The 16,262-nt window shown below is 41.7% G+C and overlaps 1 protein-coding gene across 6 annotated transcripts in view; it reads left to right on the top strand.

Annotated features, from left to right (window-relative positions):
• The window catches only part of SLC10A2 (solute carrier family 10 member 2), a 51,064-nt gene that overhangs the window by 18,221 nt on the left and 16,581 nt on the right, over positions 1–16,262 (top strand). The window contains exon 6 of one of the 6 annotated variants that reach the window (XM_069602430.1): positions 12,805–14,418. The exons of 2 other annotated variants lie outside the window; for them this stretch is intronic. In XM_069602430.1, the coding sequence (XP_069458531.1) occupies positions 12,805–12,923 (119 nt within the window). In that variant the 3' untranslated portion in view covers positions 12,924–14,418. Of the gene's footprint in view, positions 1–781; positions 1,021–10,702; positions 11,655–12,804; positions 14,419–16,262 lie in introns of those variants that run through there. 3 more of the 6 variants (XM_069602435.1, XM_069602433.1, XM_069602432.1) reach the window with 3 other exon arrangements.

Here is a 16,262-nt window from a genome sequence, read left to right as displayed (position 1 = left end):
TGAGGGTGCCAATAGATAATACCGTCTCTTCCCCTATTGACTTTAGAACCAAATGAGAAGTAGAAGGGAAAAAAAATCAGATACTTAGAAAACAAAATAGCACGTTTTATTGTATTCAATCGATAAAGCTTAATTAGAAAATACAGCTGGCAACAATGACCAGATTGGGCTTGTTAATACCACCCCTTTTCATTGCTTCCCACGGGTGCATTTAGCACACAGATACATCAACCACAGGCTAGTCCGTCCAGGTGCGAGCTGATCTCAAAAATATGCTGACAAATGGCTGCGATAAGAAACTAGCAGCTTCATGGAAGAGAGGAAGGCTGATCACCCATCAGCCAAGGCCCCACTATCATGGGAAGAAGTGAGTGAAGGCTGGGAGAGACAGTTATTCCAGCTCAACTCCTCCAACACAGACCAGCAGACAAGGTCTTGACAATGCACCTTAGCTTATCTGTTGACGACCTGTGGAGATGGTAGGCACAGAAGACGTGCTTGCTGTGGTTGTTACTGGTTCGTACCAGCAACCTAACTTATGCCTGCCAAAATCAGGTGAGCACACAGCCCCTAGTTGTGTGCTAGGGCCTTCTGAAGTGCAATCGCCCCTCTTACCATGAGTGATCCATGGAACTCAGAGTGGGGCTCGTGCTCACTAGTTGCCTCCCGCCCGCAGAAAATGCCAACTGTTTTTAGAGTCACCAATTATAACGCCTGTCCAACGTAAGTTGGCAACTGATTACTATGAAATTTGCTTCACCTGCTGTGTATTGTCTTCTAGCGTACGTGGTACACAAGAAATATTTTAGGAAAAACAGTGTGGAATTTCCGGAGAGCAGAGAAAATGAACCAGTACCTCAGTCATCGCTCCAATAGGTCAATCAAGGATTTCAACCAGACAAAAAGCAAACACCAGTGGACCAAAAAGCACCCTAAAGAATATGCTTCAACTCTAACAATACTTAATTATTTGTTTGGATAGGATATTTGGCAGAAAAAAAGTTACAGTGAAAATTTAAATTTGAATTGAATTAGCGTATTGGTTTTTGTACCAAGCGACTGGTGATCCAAATATGTAATGTAACAAATATTTGTACACATGTATGTGATTATATATATATATATATATATACACACACTTATGTATACACTGGTTTTGAATATGGCCCCAAAATATCCTTGAACATCAGACTAAACCCAACATAGGACATACTGGAATTTAATAACCAAATTAGAATCCAGCCCATAACTCAATAGGGATTTTGTACCTGTGTCACTCGGCCTTGGGAGTCCAATGATGCTCACTTGATTTTTTGTAGGAAAAACAGAATTCTTCAAATTCAATGGCTTGCATTTGGCAGAGCTCTTTGAGCCCTGGAGACTTGCCCGTATGACTCCGGTTGCTATGACAGCTAGCTGGTTCATAGGAAGCCCCCACCGTAGACATTCTAGAGCAGAGAGGGGGCAGTAGGCACAGAAAGCAGGAGATGCATTGGAAGAAACAAGACTGCTCTGGTGGGTGAACTCCATTCAATGGGAGATCATGGAAAATACAAGGAAAAGCAAAAAAAAAAAAAAAAACCAGAAACTTGCTTGAAGCGTGAGACCAGAGTCAATGAGATACACAGGAGTAAGTAGCAGTAAGAATGAAGCCCGGGCAGAGGGGAAACGAGTAAGGTATCACACAGTGTTTGAGGAAGAGGAGGACAAACCCAGGGCCCAGAAGTGGGAAGGGCATCGCCAGCTGAGTCCCTGGGCTGCTGTAAACAGGTCTAACAAGAGGAAGTGAAGAGGATTTGGACAATGGCAGCGAGGTTTCAAGGCAAATGTGAAACAGCTGGCCGACAGTCAGGTCTCCATCACCAGGCTAATTTAATCTCCTTTCCTTCACTCTGCAGTGATTCATTCTCAATTCAGTTCAGAGTGAGCTAGTTCCATTTTCTATTGGGTTGACCAAACAAATTCATTTGGGTTTTTCCATAAGATGGTACAGAGAAAACCCAAACAAGATTTTTGGCCAACCCAATATTCGGCCATTTTTCACTGCCTCATCCATTCCCTTTCGGACGTGTTGGTTTCCAAGGACCTTTTGCTTTTGGTTGGTGTGAGTTCAGGTCAAGCTGGTGCCTCAGCATTACAGGATCATGAATTATAGGATTAGCTCTTAGCTCTTCCAGTATCAACGGGGAGGGACTCTGCTTTTAAATGCGTCCCATTTATGCCTTGTTATACTAGGTTCACACAATTGAATGAGTCCTCTGTATGCTTCCATTGTTAGGCAAACATATTAAAAGGAACTAGGGATTTATTTAAAGGCTAGTAGGGGAGAGGTTTTATCAATCTTCCTATTAGGGAGGGTCAAAGACTATTGTTCCAAATGGTGCAAAAGGAAGATTTTTCAGTCTGTCAAGTTCTTCTTACACTTGTCTCATCAAATGGGAAGCAGGCAGGTGCATTAAAGACACACCATGAATTCATATCATAATTTCAAGATGCCCAAAGTCAAGGGCCTGGATGCCAGCAGCTGCAGCAAGCAGATTTTTTCCTCCCTGTTCATCAAGATATGTAAGTCAAACAGAATTTGGCTCTCTTATACAACGTATTATCTTGTGAGTTGCAGTTTTTTTTTTTTCTAATGTGCTAGAGGGAAGAAAAATAGCTGAGCTTTCTCAAATGAAAGCTCTCTATTTTTAAATGAGTTTGAAAGCCTGATTAAATTATGTATTTTATTGCCTCTGTGGGTATCCTATTAAATGAATATTTTATTTTAAAGGCTTGAATAAATGAAAATAATTTTTGTAATGACTGGGCTGGCCTATTTGGATCTTTGCAACCACTGTCTTCAGTGTTCAGTTCCAGAGTCATTAGTAAGGTGAGATTTTTCAAATGTTCAATTGTTTCTCAAAAAGTGCCTGAAAGAAACTCTTAATTAAATACTCTAATAATTAGTTCTCCCACTGATACAGACTGAGGTGGTCCCCAAGAAAATCATACTGGAGGAATATTAACCAAAGATTCTTAAAAACAGGGTCGCAATGCCTGATTCTAAATAATAGTAAAAGTCCGGTGGTTCAGTGTCCAAGAATCCACCTGCCAGTGCAGGAGTGTGGGAGACACAGGCCCCATCCCTGGGTCAGGCAGATCCCCTGGAGGAGGAAATGGCAACTCACTCCAGTGTTCTTGCTTGAGAAATCCCATGGACAGAGGAGCTTGGCAAGCTACAGTCCATGGGGTCACAAAGAGTCAGACACAACTAACCACACACATAAAGAAGACCACCACCACCACCACTTTCTATGAAACATGTACAGAGAGAGAGACAGACAGAGAGATGCAGAGGTATGGAGAGAGATGGAGAGATGCAGAGATATGGAGAGAGACAGAGATACTTCATTTATGGCCGCGGTGCATTAAAATCTCTCTTGTCAACAAGACCTGAAGAAATACAGGTTATGACCTTCACTTGGCCGCTCACAGGCACCACTGTGCTCTCCACTGGGAAACTCTCACTCTCTTCCAGAAGGGAACAATTTACCTTTCCGGGAATATCTGGCATCCCATTGCCTCTTGAACTTTTACTTCTCAAGAACCACATTAGCTTAGAACAAAGGTCTTCAGGCTGTGGTATGGATGTTCCCAGTACATGAAATTGTCCCAAGAGTATGCAGGCATGGATGGGGAAACAGGTCCAGTTTCTTCAGCCTGCACACGTACACTTTCCCAAAGCTCCCCTGCTTAAATACCCCAAAGCTTGAGATGCCCTGGGTTCTCCCTTCTCACCCTCTCCTGGCAAGATCCTCTCCCTTGAAAAAGGAAAGCCTTACTCTCACCAGCCCTCACCTTTCTATAGTGCTCAGTCCAGGATAAAAGACTTCTGAACACCAATTAAAGGAACAATTCAGAATATTAGTGTCTAAGAAAGGCTTCTCATCTTTCTCAATTATATGCCTATTTATTTACGATTTTAGAAATGGAGTGTTCTGACCTGTGTTGGGATATTTTGAATCTAGAAATACTATACAATGGAATAGGAATGAAGATAATTTTCTGTTAATGGCCAGCATTTCCATCCTCAACTATTTACACACAAAAAATAAATAAATAAATCATCTGTGAGAGCAGATCAAGGAAACATTGGTTAGAAACACTGAGAGAAGACACTTTTTTTTTTCATCCAAGGATGAAAAACTTCTGGCAAATATCCAAATTTTATCTATCCTAAAGTCGGAATTCTGATGTGAAGGGATTGGTACAGGAATCCACGTTGATGTGTCTGTTAGAACTGAAAGATGGAATTTGATATTTTTTTCTGGCAAAAAGTGTCAGTTAGCTGATTGGCTGGACAATTAAGAAACATGAAGGGCATTTTCCATAAAGCAGATGAGCAAAATCTGCAGCACCAATGTTTTCTAAAATATATTTTAAAACATGTCATAATATAAAATTATCCTCCAGTTAAAAACAAATAAATAAAACCTTGGAAGAAAAAATAAAGCTCATTATAAAAACAAAATAATTAGACTATATAAAGACTCTTGGGCATCCCAGGTGGCACAAGTGGTAAAGAATCCCCCTGCCAATGCAGGAGACACAAGAGAGGTGGGTTCGATCCCTGGGTCAGGAAGAGCCCCTGAAGAGGATATGGCAACTCACTCCAGTATCCTTTGCTGGAAAATCCCATGGACAGAGGAACCTGGAAGGACCACGGGGTTGCAAAAAGTCACACATGACTGAGCGACTGAGTACACACACATATAAAGACTCTTACAAACAAATAAGAAGGAAAGCGACAAAAATGAGCAAAAATTTTGAACAGACTTTTTAGCAAAGAAAGACAATAAAGCCAATAAGCACGTGACAATCGCAAACAATGAATGGAAAGATGCTCAACACAGTGACGAGTTAAGATAACTTCAAATCAAAACCACGAGGTATCACTGCATCCCAATAAAATAGCTAAAAGGAAAAAAAATCACTGATGACAGGGGCTTACCTGGTGGTCTGGTGGCTGAGACTTCGAGCTCTCAAAGCAAGGGATGCAGGTTCGATCCCTGGTGAGGGTACCAAATCCCACATGCTGCAATTAAAAGATTCCCCATGCTACAAGGAATATCGAAGATTCTGCATGCCACTACTAAGACTCAGTACAGGTGAATAAATAAATTACTGATGACAGCGAGTATTGATGGGGATATGAACAGCAACTCTCAGAGACTGCTGGCAGTAGGGTCACTTCAAAACCAGTCTGCAGTTTCTAATAACATTAAACACACACTAATTGTATAACCTGCAATCTCACTCCTAGGTGTTGACTCAGATTCTAGAAGTAAAACATAGTAACAGAAAGATCAGGGCCAGACACCTGCAGGAGGTGTGGACTGCAGCAGGCTGAGGTACCATTGTGGGGTGACGGAAATGTTCCTTACCACGATGGTGGTGGGGGTTACAAAATCTTAAACATTTGTCAAAATGCACAGAACTGTACATGTAAATCTGGTGAGTTTTACTCTGTGTAAATTACACCATGTATAAAACTGATTAAGAATTGATGCCAAGAGTCGACTCACTGGGAAAGATCCTGATGCTGGGAAAGATTGAAGGCAAAAAGAGAAGCGGGAGGCAGATGACTCAATGAACATGAACTTGAGCAAATTCCAGGAGATAGTGAAGGACAGGGGAGCCTAGCAAGCTGCAGTCCAAGGGGTCGCAAATAGTTGGACATGACTTATCAACAGAACAACAGCAAATTTATTCCATTCCCAATCATCTCTGAGAATATTGAGATAAATTTGGAGCCCCTAAGTCAAAGACTAACAGACTCTAAGAGCTATTTGATAAGGCTTAGCCTTATCAAGCTTTCTCAGTCTATTACATAGGCATTGAAACAGTGAACAGTGCAAGTTCTAGAAATCTTTTGAAAACCAGATATCTCCAGTTCTTTTTTTTTTTTTTTTACTTTACAATACTGTATTGGTTTTGCCATACATTGACATGAATCCACATTGACATGAGTTCCCAACCCTGAACCCCCCTCCCACCACCCTCCCCATATCATCTCTCTGGGTCATCCCAGTGCATCAGCCCCAAGCATCCTGTATCCTGTATAGAACCTAGACTAGCGATTCATTTCTTACATGATAGTATGCATGTTTCAATGCCATTCTCCCAAATCATCCCACCCGCCCCCTCTCCCACAGAGTCCAAAATTCTGTTCTTTACATCTGTGTCTCTTTTGCTGTCTGGCATACAGGGTTATCATTACCATCTTTCTAAATTCCATATATATGTATTAGTATACTGTATTGGTGTTTTTCTTTCTGGCTTACTTCACTCTGTATAATCGGCTCCAGTTTCATCCACCTCATTAGAACTGATTCAAATGTATTCTTTTTAATGGCTGAGTAATACTCCATAGTGTATATGTACCACAGCTTTCTTATCCATTCGTCTGCTGATGGACATCTAGGCTGCTTCTTTGCTTTCCACAAAACTCAGAGATTCTAGTCAGGTTGTCAACCTTGCATTAGTTTCCTTTATCGACGGCTGTGGTTTCTTTGGCATGTAACTTGGAAGAAGTTCAGACTTGAAGCACAATAATAGATACCAAAGTCCTTTCATTGTCATCTCTCTTTATGTGAGACAAGGTTGATCAGCACTTCAATCTATAAAAATTAACAAGAGGAGCAGATGCTGAACCCTATCTCAACTGAAGAACACTCCTGAGAGTCCCTTGGACTGTAAGGAGATCAAACCAGCCCATCCTAAAGGAAATCAGTCCTGAATATTCATTGGAAGGACTGATGCTGAAGCCAAAGCTCCAATACTTGGGCCACATGATGGGAAGAACTGACTCATTAGGAAAGACCCTGATGCTGGGAAAGATTGAGGGGAGGAGGGGAAGGAGATGACAGAGGATGAGATGGTTGGATGACATCGTCGACTCAATCATGAGTTTGAGCCAACTCCACGAGTTGGTGAAGGACAGGGAAGCCTGGTGCACTGTGGTCCATGGGGTCGCAAAGAGTGGGACACAGTTTAGTAACTGAGCAGCAACAATCTCCATCTAACAACAACAGCAAAAGTTTACCAGGTGCCTCTGTATTCCAGGCTTTCTTTAACTTCAGTCCTGTGTGAACTGTTTCCAGTCTCACAACAATTCTATGGCATAAGTAATATTTTCTTCCTTTTTCAGACGAGGACATTTAGACACAGAGAGCACAGTAACTTTTTCTCAATATCACGTAGCCAGCAGGTAGCAAAACTTGATTGGAGCTCAAGAAACCCGGCTCCACATTCTGCACTGCTGACCGCAGTGTTAACTATATCATACTCGTCCACAGACACACGGGATTTCACATCGCTCACGAATGTGTTACATTAAAATAAGACTCCTCAGTGGAAATGAAATTAAAATGTAAATCCAAGTAGAAAAACGATGTGAAATCCCCAAATACGAAGGCAGAACTTGTCCATAGTTTTTTCTTTCCTTTTTAACAGCTTTATTGAGATAGTTATTTACCATGCAATTTATCCATTTATAGTATTGTTTTATGATTTTTAGTGTATTTACATATAAGTGCAATTATCTCCACAGTCAATTTTGAAATACTTTCACCACTTCAAAAATAAACATTATGCATTTCATCTGTAGCCCGCCTATTCCTTCATACCTCCCTGCTGCTGCTGCTGCTAAGTCGCTTCAGTCGTGTCCGACTCTGTGTGATTTCATAGACGGCAGCCCACCAAGCTCCTCTGTCCATGGGATTCTCGAGACAAGAATACTGGAGTGGGTTGCCATTTCCTTCTCCATCATACTTCCCAGTTCAGTTTGGTTCAGTTCAGTCGCTCAGTTGTCTGACTCTTTGCGACCCCATGAATCGCAGCATGCCAGGCCTCCCTGTCCATCACCAACTCCCAGAGTTCACTCAAACTCACGTCCATTGAGTTGGTGATGCCATCCAGCCATCTCATCCTCTGTCGTCCCCTTCTCCTCCTGCCCCCAATCCCTCCCAGCATCAGAGTCTTTTCCAACGAGTCAACTCTTCGCATGAGGTGGCCAAAGTATTTGAGTTTCAGCTTTAGCATCAGTCCTTCCAATGAACACCCAGGACTGATCTCCTTCAGAATGGATTGGTTGGATCTCCTTGCAACCCAAGGGACTCTCAAGAGTCTTCTCCAACACCACAGTTCAAAAGCATCAGTTCTTTGACACTCAGCTTTCTTTACAGTCCAACTCTCAGATCCATACATGACCACTGGAAAAACCATAGCCTTGACTAGACGGACCTTTGTTGGCAAACTAATGTCTCTGATTTTTAATACACCATCTGCTGCTGCTAAGTCACTTCAGTCGTGTCCGACTCTGTGCGACCCCGTAGATAGCAGCCCACCAGGCTCCCCCATCCCTGGGACTCTCCAGGCAAGAACACTGGAGTGGGTTACCATTGCCTTCTCCAATGCAAGAAGGTGAAAAGTGAAAGTCAAGTCGCTCAGTCGTGTCCGACTCTTAGCGACCCCATGGACTGCAGCCTACCAGGTTCCTCTGCCCATGGGATTTTCCAGGCAAGAGTACTGGAGTGGGTTGCCATTGCCATCTAGGTTGGTCATAACTTTCCTTCCAAGCAGTAAGCGTCTTTTAATTTCATGGCTGCAGTCACCATCTGCAGTGATTTTGGAGCCCCCCCAAAATAAAGTCTGATACTGTTTCCACTGTTTCCCCATCTATTTGTCATGAAGTGATGGAACTGGATGCCATGATCTTTGTTTTCTGAATGTTGAGCTTTAAGCCAACTTTTTCACTCTCCTCTTTCACTTTCATCAAGAGGCTCTTTACTTCTTCTTCACTTTCTGCCATAAGGGTGGTGTCATCTGCATATCTGAGGTTATTGATATTTCTCCCAGCAATCTTGATTCCAGGCTGGGCTTCTTCCAGCCCAGCATTTCTCATGATATACTCTGCATAGAAGTTAAATAAGCAGGGTGACAATATACAGCCTTGACGTACTCCTTTTGCTATTTGAAACCAGTCTGTTGTTCCATGTCCAGTTCTAACTCCTGATCTGCATATAGGTTTCTCAAGAGGCAGGTCAGGTGGTCTTGTATTCCCATCTCTTTCAGAATTTTCCACAGTTTATTGTGATCCACACAGCCAAAGGCTTTGGCATAGTCAATAAAGCAGAAATAGATGTTTTTCTGGAACTCTCTTGCTTTTTCCATGATCCAGTGGATGTTGGCAATTTGATCTCTGGTTCCGCTGCCTTTTCTAAAACCAGCTTGAACATCTGGAAGTTCACTGTTCATGTATCGCTGAAGCCTGGCTTGGAGAATTTTGAGCATTACTTTACTAGCGTGTGAGATGAGTGTAATTGTGCGGTAGTTTGAGCATTCTTTGGCATTGCCTTTCTTTGGGATTGGAATGAAAACTGCCCTTTTCCAGTCCTGTGGCCACTGCTGAGTTTTCCAAATGTGCTGGCATATTGAGTGCAGCACTTTCACAGCATCATTTTTCAGGATTTAAAATAGCTCAACTGGAATTCCATCACCTCCACTAGCCTTGTTCGTAGTGATTCATACCTCCCAGCCATAAACAAATACTAATCTGCTTTTTGTCTTCATAGGTTTCCCTATTCTAGATTTTCATATGAATTAAGTCAGGTAATATTTAGATTTTTTGTGATGGTTTACTTTCACTCAGCATAATGTTTTCAAGGTTTATCCAACCTGCCACATTACCAGTACCTTGCTTCTTTGTAAAGCCCAGATAATATTCTATCACTTGAATCCACTCAGGTGTCATCAGTCATATCCAGCTCTTTGCAACCCCATGGACTGTAGCCCCACAAGGCTCTCTGTCCATGGGATTCTCCAGGCAAGAATACTGGAGCGGGTTGACATGCCCTCCTCCAGGGGATCTTCCTGGCCCAGGAATTGAACCTGAGTCCTTTGTGTCTTCTGCATTGCAGTCAAGATCTTTACTTATTTATCCAGTCATTGGTTGAAGGCAGAACTTAATCAATTAATTATACATTAATTCTTTTTTATTAACAATGGTTATCATGCCTAGGATGTATGCAGATTTCATTGGATACATCTAAAAGTGATGTAACAATTGGGCCTCCCTGGTAGCTCATATGGTAAAGAGTCTGCTTGCAATGCAGGAGACCCAGATTCAATCCCTGGGTGAGGAAGATCCCCTGGAGAAGGAAATGGCAACCCACTCCAGGATTCTTGCCTGGAAAATCCTGTGGACAGAGGAAGAGTCTGGTGGGCTATAATCCATGGGTTCACAAAGCATCAGAAATGACTGAGCAACTAACAACAACACAGTGTATTTACAAACTTGTATTTGCAACTGTAGTTAGAAATGGAATCTGTAATTATTTAATCTTCTGATGACAATGGCAAAATCATCTAATTATGTTTAAAGATAGTCACAGCTTTTAAAAGTTATTTGGGATTATATGGGCTTCCCTGGTGGCTCAGAGGTTAAAGCGTCTGCCTGCAATACGGAAGACCAGGTTCGATTCCTGGGTAGGGAAGATGCCCTGGAAAAGGAAACGGCAACCCACTCCAGTACTCTTGCCTGGAGAATCCCATGGATGGAGGAGCCTGGTGGGCTACAGTCCACGGGGTTGCAAAGAGTCGGACACGACTGAGCGAGCAGCTTGATATCTAGTGGATTTTTTTTTTTTTTCAATTCCAGTGTCCTGGCCCTCTGGTAACTTGCTAAGTACTGCATTTTAAAGCCTGGATGGCTAACAAACACATGAAAAGATGCTCAACATCACTCATTATTAGAGAAATGCAAATCAAAACCACAATGAGGTACCACTTCACACCAGTCAGAATGGCTGCGATCCAAAAATTTGCAAGCAATAAATGCTGGAGAGGGTGTGGAGAAAAGGGAACCCTCCTACACTGTTGGTGGGAATGCAAACTAGTACAGCCACTATGGAGAACAGTGTGGAGATTTCTTAAAAAATTGCAAATAGAACTACGTTATGACCCAGCAATCCCACTTCTGGGCATACACACCGAGGAAACCAGAATTGAAAGAGACACATGTACCCCAATGTTCATCGCAGCACTGTTTATAATAGCCAGGACATGGAAACAACCTAGATGTCCATCAGCAGATGAATGGATAAGAAAGCTGTGGTACATATACACAATGGAGTATTTCTCAGCCGTTAAAAAGAATTCATTTGAATCAGTTCTGATGAGATGGATGAAACTGGAGCCGATTATACAGAGTGAAGTAAGCCAGAAAGAAAAACACCAATACAGTATACTAACACATATATATGGAATTTAGGAAGATGGCAATGACGACCCTGTATGCAAGACAGGGAAAGAGACACAGATGTGTATAACGGACTTTTGGACTCAGAGGGAGAGGGAGAGGGTGGGATGATTTGGGAGAATGACATTCTAACATGTATACTATCATGTGAATTGAATCGCCAGTCTATGTCTGACGCAGGATGCAGCATGCTTGGGGCTGGTGCATGGGGATGACCCAGAGAGATGTTATGGGGAGGGAGGTGGGAGGGGGTTCATGTTTGGGAACGCATGTAAGAATTAAAGATTTTTAAATTTAAAAAATAAAAAACTGAAAAAAAAAAACTATAAAAATAAATAAATAAATAAATAAAGCCTGGTCAATTTTATAAAGATGGTAGGGGAAGTTCAAGAAATACAACTTTTTCTGCAAATAAAATACATAGTGACACAAACACACATGTATAGGGTCAAAAGTAATAAGAAAGATGGTTCTTTTGACCTATCTAGGGATAATTTTGATCACTATTCAAAGTTAAAATAGTGGTTTGGGATGTTTAAACACAAAGATTGCTTGCATGTTGAACTAGCAGAGTTCTCAGTTGACTGACTGATCCATACACTACGAAAGTTGTTAAGTCTCCATGGTTACATCAGTCTCAAACCAGAAGAATTTTCTAAAAAATAGCTTTTCCAAAATAACAAATATGATTGGGTCCTTCTGCTACTGTGGATCTCTTGGAGCTAAGGAGCATTATACTGCTACTAAGCTGAGATTGCCGATAATGTCTATCCTTTAAAGGAATCAGTGCAGATGATATAGACATTCATTAAGGACAGAAGAAAGCAGCCAGAGGGACACGGTTATGAAATAATGTGAAGTGAAAAAATAAGTTAGTGTTTAATTATCTTTCCACTGAAAAGCATGCAAATGATATGGATCAAAAGGAAAACGGAAGCATGAAAACCAGTTAAGGAAATGGTGATGAGAGATGGTTTTGCAATCTATTTCTGTATTATTATATAATATGTGAGAATCAAATAAAATCAAGAAGGAAAGAAAGAAACATTAAGAATCACCTCCAGGGGTACAGTAGTTCCCCACATGTCAATATGCAGATCGGGGTGAGTGTGGCTGGAGGGGGATGCCAGTGGTGATGCAAGCAGCCTCTGTCACCTGTCTCCTCGTCCAGCTGGTCCCCGTGAGTCTCTGCTCCTAATCGCTAGAGCCCAGCTCTCCAGGTGTGGCCGGCACAACGGCCTGGTTAACCCCACTGGGTGTTCTAACCCAACACTCAGTTCTGATTCCCTTCTCCCATTTCCCCCTCAACTAAAATCTCACGCGCCCACTTTTCTTTGCAGCTGGGTGCCCACATCCCACAGTTCTAGACAATTGCATGGAGGCAGAAATGTCCAGGGAGATTGAATAACAGTAAAACCTTTGGTAATTTTTGTTCGATGTTGCTGTAAGGTTAACAGATGTGTCTGGCATTGCTTCTTCCCCCATGTCCTTCTGCCTTCAAGACAGAGTGCCTGGTGCCAGTCTAGCGGCTAGGAGGGAACAGAAATCCAAACAGACACCAGCCCTAGGACCTCTAACCACTGAGCCAATGCCACCAGCATCCTGCCTCCGAGCTTACTGATACCTGAGAAGAATAAACACTACTTATGGATGCGGCTGTTGCCCAGGTGTGTTGTTATTTGCAGCTAGAAGCATTCTTAATTCATAGACCTAGTCATTACTATCACTGGAGCTGCCTCGGGTATAAGACTCCCACACAAACATCTGAGGACACAGCCATGGTGGACAAGAAGAAGCTGAAAGGTGTAGGGAACAGTCAAGACAAATCTTCTCCACAGACATCTTTGGCTCAGGGCACAAGTGGCAGGTTCTGTAAAAGCAGTGATTTGCAGCAGGGAGGAAATGCCACACAGTTTGCAAGATCTTAGTTCCCTTACCAGGGATCAAACCTGAGTCCCTGGTAACAAAAACGCTGAGTCCTAACCACTGGCCCACCAGGGAATTCCCAGTAAAAGCAAGGACATAACTAAATAACATCTAATTTGTCTACCTCTTATCACAAAAAATCAGTACATATTTGCGAAAGTGAATACACTGATCCTGAGTCAAATTACAAAAAACGTTGCCCATTTTCAAGCCCAAAAAATCTTCCCATAGACTAAAAATTAAATGAAAAATAATAAACACAGAAGTTGCAGATATAAGGACTAGGAATTTTCTGGATTATTTCCAAGCATCTATTGCCAAGCTACATGTTGGAATATTTTACTTTGTACATAGCATGATTATAATTTTTATTAGTCTTCCCAGACCATGCAAATTTCTTTAAAGTATATTTACACTATTTATTTGCACTAATGTAAACAAATGTCCTGCCTGACAGTGATTGAATGAGATTGGAAAGACAAAAAAATTCAAAAAAATTCAAATTATACAATCCTAATGTGTAGTAATAGTTTTTAAAGCTTTCAAATGCATGCTTATTACATTGGGCTTCCAATTGCACATAGAAGCATCATTCAGATGGTTCTTTTATTGAGTAAATATGCATTAGGTGCAATTTTAAGCACTCATTATTAACTCAGCCAACCAGAACAAATCCATTAACAGTGAGCTTATCTAGTTTATCAAGTGAATCTAGACTAGGTTCTTAGGAATGTGCTTAAATGTTATATTTATTCATTAGACTTCACTGGAATCCCAAAGTAATATATTCATTATGCTAGGGATTTTTAATGGACTGTGTCAAATGATGTTCTCCAAAATGCTGAAGTGATATAATACAATTAACTTTATAACCCAGGTGTTAATTCTCATGATACAAAGGGCCATGAATGAATCACCAACATTATAAAGAATTGTGTTACCTTTGGTCTCTAAGCTCCCCATACTGATGTCTTCCCAAACTTCCAACCCCTACTTTCCATTCACATTTGAAATTGTGATCTTTTTTTCTATACCTGGAGATTCTGCTGCTGAACCTGAGAAATTTCCTCAAAGTTGATACTTCCTCCATACCACTGGACAGGGTCCACTGCTTGGGAATGCTCCTAAATCCAGATTCTATCAATTTAGTGCCTCCAGAGGTGAGAATAAAATCACTTGTCCAGCATGAATTGGTGTCTTTTAAAAAAATTTATCTTATGTAACACATACCACATCAACCAAAATGCTGAAATGATTTAATTTTCAGATTTAGTGATCTTATTATTATTCTCTACCCATAATTTTTTCTTTTTAAAAAATTTTCATTGGAGTATAATTGATTTACAGTGTTGTGTTAGTTACTGCTGTACAGCAAAGGGAATTAGCTAAACATATACATATAGAGCTAGGGCTTCCCTGGTGACTCAGACAGTAAAGAATCCGCCTGCAGTGCAGGAAACCTGGGTTTGATCCCTGGGTCAGGAAGATTCCCTGGAGAAGGAAATGGCAACCCATTCCAGTATTCTTGCCTGCAGAATCCCATGGACAGAGGAGCCTGGCAGGCTACAGACCATGGGGTCGCAAAGAGTCGGACATGACTGAGTGACTGAACACACACATAGGTAGACTTTGATGAAGATTAATTGTATAATGACTATTTTAATGTACTATAGATCTTTAAAACACTCAGAGTGTCTTTATTCCTTTATCATGCCACCTGGACAAAAGGTTTCTTAATCTTATGTTTCAAAACTTCATTAATCCTACAACATGTTGTTTCATAACTCACAAATATACATTGGCTCATACCCAATGTTTTCTGGCTAAACAAGCAAGCATTTATTGAGGGCTCCTGCCTCACTGAATTTCAATACCCTTGGAAAGAACTGCAATGATGAGAGGAATTACTAAAGGGCACACTGCGATTATGCCTGTGTGTGTGTGGCTTCGTGCACACACACACACATTTCGTGTATCTAATTAGTACACACAGGATCCTGATATTTACAGGGAAGACGATTTCCGCAAGAAACAGCACTATCCTTGCAAAGGCAAGATGCATCTTTGCAGAGAGGCGACCTTTGATTATAACATTAGCAGGCTGGCTGCCTTCTGAACCTTGCTTGCCTTTGTTTATTACACTCATTTCTGACAATTCAGAAAAGACTGAGTCTCACAGTTAACATCTACTCAGCAGCTTCATTTCCCAAAGAAACGTGCCTCAAGGACCCTGCCCCACCTCTTCCGCAACTCCCTTCTTCAAGGACTTGAGCATTTTATAGACTTGTAAAAAAGCCGTGTTATATCTGATGATGACAGTGTGCATCAGTTGTTTACCTAAAGTTCTGTCCCTTCCACACTCTACTTATCTCTTCTTTTATAACTCTAGTTTATTGTTATTGGCATTACTGAATCATAAACCTAAGAAGGAAAAAAATGTTTCATTTTGAAGTATCTTCTATACTATTTGGGGGTTACACCCATACTTTGAATCTTCATCACATATTAGAGTAGGGAATGGCAACCCACTCCATTATTCGTGCCTGGAAAATTTCATGGACAGGAATCTGGCAGGCTACAGTTCATGGGGTGGCAAAGAGTCGGACCTGACTGAGCAACTGAGCATGAACATACTGCACAGCAGTTCTTTAAAATCTCTGCGGGTTGTACCACATCACACGAGAGTCTTTCAAGCTGTCTTGCCTCTGCTGCTGCTGCTGCTGCTGCTGCTAAGTCGCTTCAGTCATGTCCGACTCTGTGCGACCCCATAGACGGCAGCCCACCAGGCTCCCCTGTCCCTGGGATTCTCCAGGCAAGAGCACTGGAGTGGGTTGCCATTTCCTTCTCCAATGCATGAAAGGGAAAAGTGAAAATGAAGATGCTCAGTCGTGTCCGACTCTTAGTGACCCCATGGACTGCAGCCTACCAGGCTCCTCCATCCATGGGATTTTCCAAGCGAGAGTACTGGAGTGGGTTGCCATCGCCTTGTCTTGCCTTTACCCCACCAACACATAATCTCCATGAGGTCAAGGAC

Source organism: Ovis canadensis, chromosome 10 (assembly GCF_042477335.2).
Source record: "Ovis canadensis isolate MfBH-ARS-UI-01 breed Bighorn chromosome 10, ARS-UI_OviCan_v2, whole genome shotgun sequence".
In the NCBI taxonomy this organism is placed as follows: domain Eukaryota; kingdom Metazoa; phylum Chordata; class Mammalia; order Artiodactyla; family Bovidae; genus Ovis; species Ovis canadensis.
Note: the sequence above shows the minus strand (reverse complement) of the source record. Positions and strands in the feature narration are given on the sequence as shown.